This window comes from Alnus glutinosa, chromosome 3 (genome assembly GCF_958979055.1).
Source record: "Alnus glutinosa chromosome 3, dhAlnGlut1.1, whole genome shotgun sequence".
Classification (NCBI taxonomy): Eukaryota; Viridiplantae; Streptophyta; class Magnoliopsida; order Fagales; family Betulaceae; genus Alnus; species Alnus glutinosa.
The window spans coordinates 25,461,915-25,467,546 of NC_084888.1; the positions used below are offsets into that span (position 1 = coordinate 25,461,915).

Genomic DNA, 5,632 nt, shown 5'->3' on the forward strand with positions numbered 1-5,632 from the left:
TACTCTTATGTTGTGTTGTAACGGAATGGTCCGTTAGGGTTAGGTTCGTCATCTTAATCTCTCAAAGGTAAAAAGAATTATATGATCTACTAGAGTAATTAAGTAAATGAAAGAATAAATATGAGATAATGAAAATAACATCAATTGAAAATGGTCATTTAATGTGGAAATGTGTACGTTTGGTATGCCCGATAAGCCACTGGAATTGTGAAATAGTCATTTTTCTGTTTGTTTGCAAACTATGTCTTGCAATAGCCATTTCCATAATAATGGTTATTCCTTTAAATTGAGGAATAGATATTACTTTTCAAAATGAGATGAATAGTTATACCTTAAGGGACGCAATAGATTTTTCCCAAAAAAAAACCATCATTTTTTATTTTTCATGCAAACCTAAAATTAAACAATTCTTAATTTTTAGGTTTAATTTCATGCAACTTCAGGTCTCCGAAATTCCTGATTAACCAAATTTTCTTACCTACTAAACCCACACTAGTGCGTCACACTACATATTCATCTTGGGCCCTTTTCAAATCATTCCCAATGTATTGGGTCGTTTCTTTTTACATTACTTTATCCAAATGACGTTCCACTCTTTTTTATGTCGTTTTGTAAGAAACGAAGTCAAAATATTGTCAATTGATTTAATCGACGTAAACAAATTATATTTACATTGTTTAAATTAATCGACGTAAATATAATAATTTTGACAGTTGTTTGATTTTTTAACGACACCAAATGTTGGTATTTTGAAGGGACTATGATTTTTTATAATTATTTGTTTGAATTTAAGAGAATTCAGATAGGTGATTGTAAGATACTACTTATGAGACCCATCTGATCAAATATCGTCAGGTTGTCCAACCACTTATTCAGTCAGGTGGGTCTTATAAGTGGTCTCTCACAATCACTTATTCTAATTCTCACAAATTCGAACAAATAATTATAGAGAATCCTGATCCATTTTAAGGTGTAATAGTCAATAAACATTGGTTTTTACGTCATGTAACGAAAGGACGAAAAATTAATGAAATGAACGTTACACGCTTTTTCCTCCCCCACATTCACACGCCTCTTTAATGCTTTCAACAATTACTCTTCCAAAGCAAGTCCCATCCTCTTCCCCATTACGCTTCATTTCCCAAGCAAGTCTCATCTTCTTTATGTCTCTCTCCCCCGTTCTCTATTTCTCTCTCTGCAACTCCAAAGAACGAAGAAGCTTTTTAGACACGAAGAGGAAGATGGAGGAAGTGTCGATGGACAGCGCTAACTAGATTCCGAGCGGTTTCTCGAGAACAATCACTCTTGTGAAGTTGAGACTCCCCCATCCCCTTCCATGTAACTTGACGTGCAAAGAGAGCGAGAGAGAGAGAAAGAAAGAGAGTCGAACGATCGGGAGGACTAGGCGTCATCGTGGGATACAGGTAGTGCCAGTACAAGTTGTGATGACCCAGTCCAATGCATTTTTTTTTTTAACTCAATCATCACAATAATATGTGCATACCTAATAACTTCTGATAAGATAAGCATATCACATCATAGATAATAAATTATAGATGATACATCTAAACATTTCTTAGTAATATATAATACACTAAGCAGACATAAACCTCTATATTTTTAAAGCTTTAAAGTTGTGTCAAAATTACATCATGAGTTTTTATCGGCATTGTCCAATGCTGTACAAAAGGAGATAGACCAAGTACATGTTAGTCGGCATCCTATGACCTCAATCATTGTAGCCCAAGTAAATTAACGGTGACAGGATCCTTATCAACGCCCTTGCCACCTGCATCAACAACATTTTCTATGCGATTGTGGAGTTACCATTGTAATGTCCAAGATTTGAATTAGACATTTAAGATATTAATTAGATATTTAAGATGTAAATTAAATTAAATAAATTATTAGAATTAGTAAAATGACAAGAAAACACTTTGAAAACACTCAAAAATGAGTTCATTGCTCCATATTATGTCATGTAGAGTTATATGTATATTATGAAGATGCAAAGAAAACATAAGAGAATTTTGTATATATTTGTACAAACTTCTCTATGAGTGGTTATTCTAACAAATATGACGATTTGGTGACAAGCTCAGTTTCGAAAAATATATCTATTATTATAAACACTAGTTAGAGGCATTTTTGAGAAGATGGCTCATATTATAAATGATTAATTTGCTAATACCTGTGGAGCCGAGGCTTCACACATCCCCTGTAAAATTGTGGTAATTTTATAGATGTTGGAGAGGATGATGATAAAGACTCATGCTTGTTTGGGGATTTTGTGCTTGAGGCTGACTATTTTGTGGATGACTAACTTATGTTGTCAGTTTATTGCATTTTTTTGTGCCGCATGTGTCACATTTTGAGAACAATGTTATATATGTAAATTAAGTTTGTAATATCAATTTTAATATTTGATGTTTTTGTAGAAGCTCTAGTACGGTTTATTTTGAGATGAGTTTGCGAAGTAAAAGAAAAAGAACAAATTTATGGATGATTATTTTAGATGCGACTGTTAGTAGTATAGTTTATTTAGTAATGTCACATGGAAAATTAAGATATTTTCTACTTGCAACTTATTTATAAAGCTTGGGCGTTACTGAAGGGATTGAATGGGCATCCGAAAGATTGAGGCGAAGACGATTCGAATTCAAGGCCCAGTTCTATCCAACTCGAGGAAAACGATGTAGTCCTAATTACACGTGGCTTCATGCAATCTAGCACATTGGTAATCATGAACCAATTAAACCTTTTGAAGTAAACTTGTGATCTATTTTGATTTCAATATTAAATGGTTGCTAATTTTGTAGCATTAGAAATATAATTCAAATGATTATAAATTTGTATTTCACAAAAGAAAAAAAAAAATTCCAATATTCTCTAGGTCAAAACAGCCCCATTGGCCCTCATGATTAACCTTGGGCTTAGTTGTGTCCGTCGGTAGATGAGGACCAGTGCCGCCAGGTGTGCTCCCTTCGACTAGCGGCCCAAGTGATCGAAGAGTGCATTACGAAAAACTTGTATCCCCTGCAACGTTACCGTTCTGACGAACAGTAGGACCACTTTGACAATTGCCTGTGAATGGGAATATTTGCCAACCATTATCCGCATCATAACAACCACGTTTGCCACACGCCAATGCAGAATGGTCAGTACTAACAGGATGTTTCTCATTTGCTAGGAGTCTACTATAGCAGGTAAATTTCTAATCTCTTCCTCACTTTCTCGCTTTCCATTCCCTCCAAAAATTATTCATTGACTTAGGCGTGGAGTGTTCTACAACAATATTACCTCAAACGAGTCACCAATATAATGCTGGTTTTTCTCTCCGTAAGTCTCTTTAACTGGACTACTGGCATGAGTTCGACTGTGTTAACATATTCCCAAGAAAAGTACTTTCACACAAAGATAGAAATGCGCATACAAGGCAAAACTGGATAATAGACGTTTGAAAAACACCACCATGCATGTGATATAAAATAAGCTTTCGACATTTCAAAAGATTACCTCTCCCCCTATCTGTCTATTTTCTTCTTATTATTATTTTATATTTTTTTTATTATTATTATTTTGTTTTAATCTAATGGGTTTTAATTAATTGATCAAATGACGTCTCCTCTTACGAGTAAGTATTGAACAAAGAGTGAGATAAGTGTGAGTTATAAATCGATGGAAAGCTGGTATTACTGTGGAATAAAATAAATATTTTAAATGAATCGTCTTCGACATTACAAATTCATCATCTCAAAAGCTCAACTTATTAAGAAACCTGTCAACATTAATATATATATATAAAAAACTTATACAGGCTTACATAAAAACGCACAAACAGTATTCATAACAACCAAGCCATATAGTTATCAAACTCAAATATAAACTTGACAGACTTTTATCAAATCCACACATAAACTTGACAGGGTTCATCTACATGGAAATAGCTACTTTCAAGCACCACAGTATGCTTGGATAGGACACTCAGCATTCCGGCCTTCCTCCGTCTCGAAGAAACGAAGGAACTTTTGATGATCAAATGCCTGAAACCGTATTGGATGTTGCTCATCGACCAGCTCCTCAGGAACTTGTACCATTCCAGCACTGAACGAAAACAGCCCGACTGAGTACCTCTCTTCTTTTGTGTTCAGAACGACTCGATGTCTAGCTGAACGAATTCTGCCATTGCTCCATCCCTGCATGCATCATTCAAAATATGCTTCTCAAAACGTTTGCCTAATTCCCCAAAAACTGAGGCTTTGTTTGGTAAATTTTTTTCCCATGTTTCTTTAATTTGTTTTTCTTTTCGATAGAAAAATATTAACAAAAAGATTAATACTATTCTTGATATTCATTTCACACGTCAATGGCTTCCCATTTTAGGTGCTTAAAATTTTTTTTACTTAAAACACGTCAAATCAACCGGTAAAAGTATTTTTGTTCAAGAAATGGAAGAGGGCAACATACCAAGAGTGCATCACCAGCAAAGAAGACAAAGGAATACGGCAATAGCTCGCAAGCAATCCACTCGTCGTCCTTCGTTGCGATCTCCAATCCGTCAATATAAATTTGATGGATGATTGCAGTGAAGCTCTTGTCCGTATGAGCACGAAAGCCTATATTACTCTCATTTGTCTCAGGCACTCTATATTTCATGAGCCGAAGAAGGTAATATGTGGACTCGTTGTGAGGGTCATAGTACTTCTCCAAACCATAACTTTCAAAAATCATTCTTTGTACTATTTGATCTAAATCCCCCACTAGCTTTGAGTACGAAAGCATGGTCTCACTAGCAATGAAATAACAATAGTAGAGTTATACAAAAATCAACAAAATTTGTTAACGACGCATGAAAAGGTTTTGATATACCTGAAATTCTCATTCCCATTGGGCCACATGAGATCAGTAAATCTTTTTGTTCCTTCTACGGTTGTTGCGTTATCGATGCCTGTGCTTTCATGCAAAGGGACAAGGGAGATATCTCCCACATAACCATGGTAAGTCCTCTGAGCAACGTTTCTCAATTTTGTTTCTGTCGGGAGCTCAAAGACCTCTTTTCCTGCATGGTAAATTGCGTTTTCAATCTCTTTTGAAACTTTATCGTACACTGCTATGAAACATCCGTACTCTTCTAGTGCACTCCGAACGTCTTTGCTTGTCAAGGACCAAGAAGAAGTTCCAGGCTTCAATTTTTCGCCGGAAAAATCAATGACAGGAACTTTTGGATGAGTTTCAGAGCCCATCACTTTATCAGTCTGAAGGATGAACTTTGAGATTCACTTATTTACTGGTTATGTATATATCCTATTTGTAGAGGAGCCTACGTTTGATTTTTCCGGTGGATGACGAAACCAATGAGAGCATCTCTAGTAGATGCTCTAAGAAGATATAACGTAACATACATGTCATCGTACAAAATATACATATGAATAATACTACACAGTACACTAATATATGATTAGAATGCAGTGGTATTGAAAATTAATCATTAATTTTTTTATTTATAAATGTTAATCTAAGCTGTGATTTTTATTGTCACATCATCAAATTATATAGCAGTTTATTAAATAACTTTATTCAAATATATATACTTGCGAAGAAACAAAAGTATAACGATAGTCATTAATTGGCG

General features: G+C 34.8%; 1 protein-coding gene across 1 annotated transcript; it reads right to left on the reverse strand.

The window, feature by feature from the left end:
• Positions 1-3,766: 3,766 nt before the first annotated feature.
• Positions 3,767-5,294, reverse strand: LOC133864152 (probable 2-oxoglutarate-dependent dioxygenase AOP1). Its single transcript, XM_062300401.1, has 3 exons — positions 4,870-5,294; positions 4,468-4,789; positions 3,767-4,196 (listed from the first exon to the last, which is right to left on the reverse strand). Exons 1-3 carry the CDS (start codon positions 5,241-5,243, stop codon positions 3,954-3,956), a joined length of 939 nt encoding a protein of 312 aa, XP_062156385.1. The 5' UTR covers positions 5,244-5,294; the 3' UTR covers positions 3,767-3,953.
• Between the last annotated feature and the right edge of the window lie 338 nt (positions 5,295-5,632).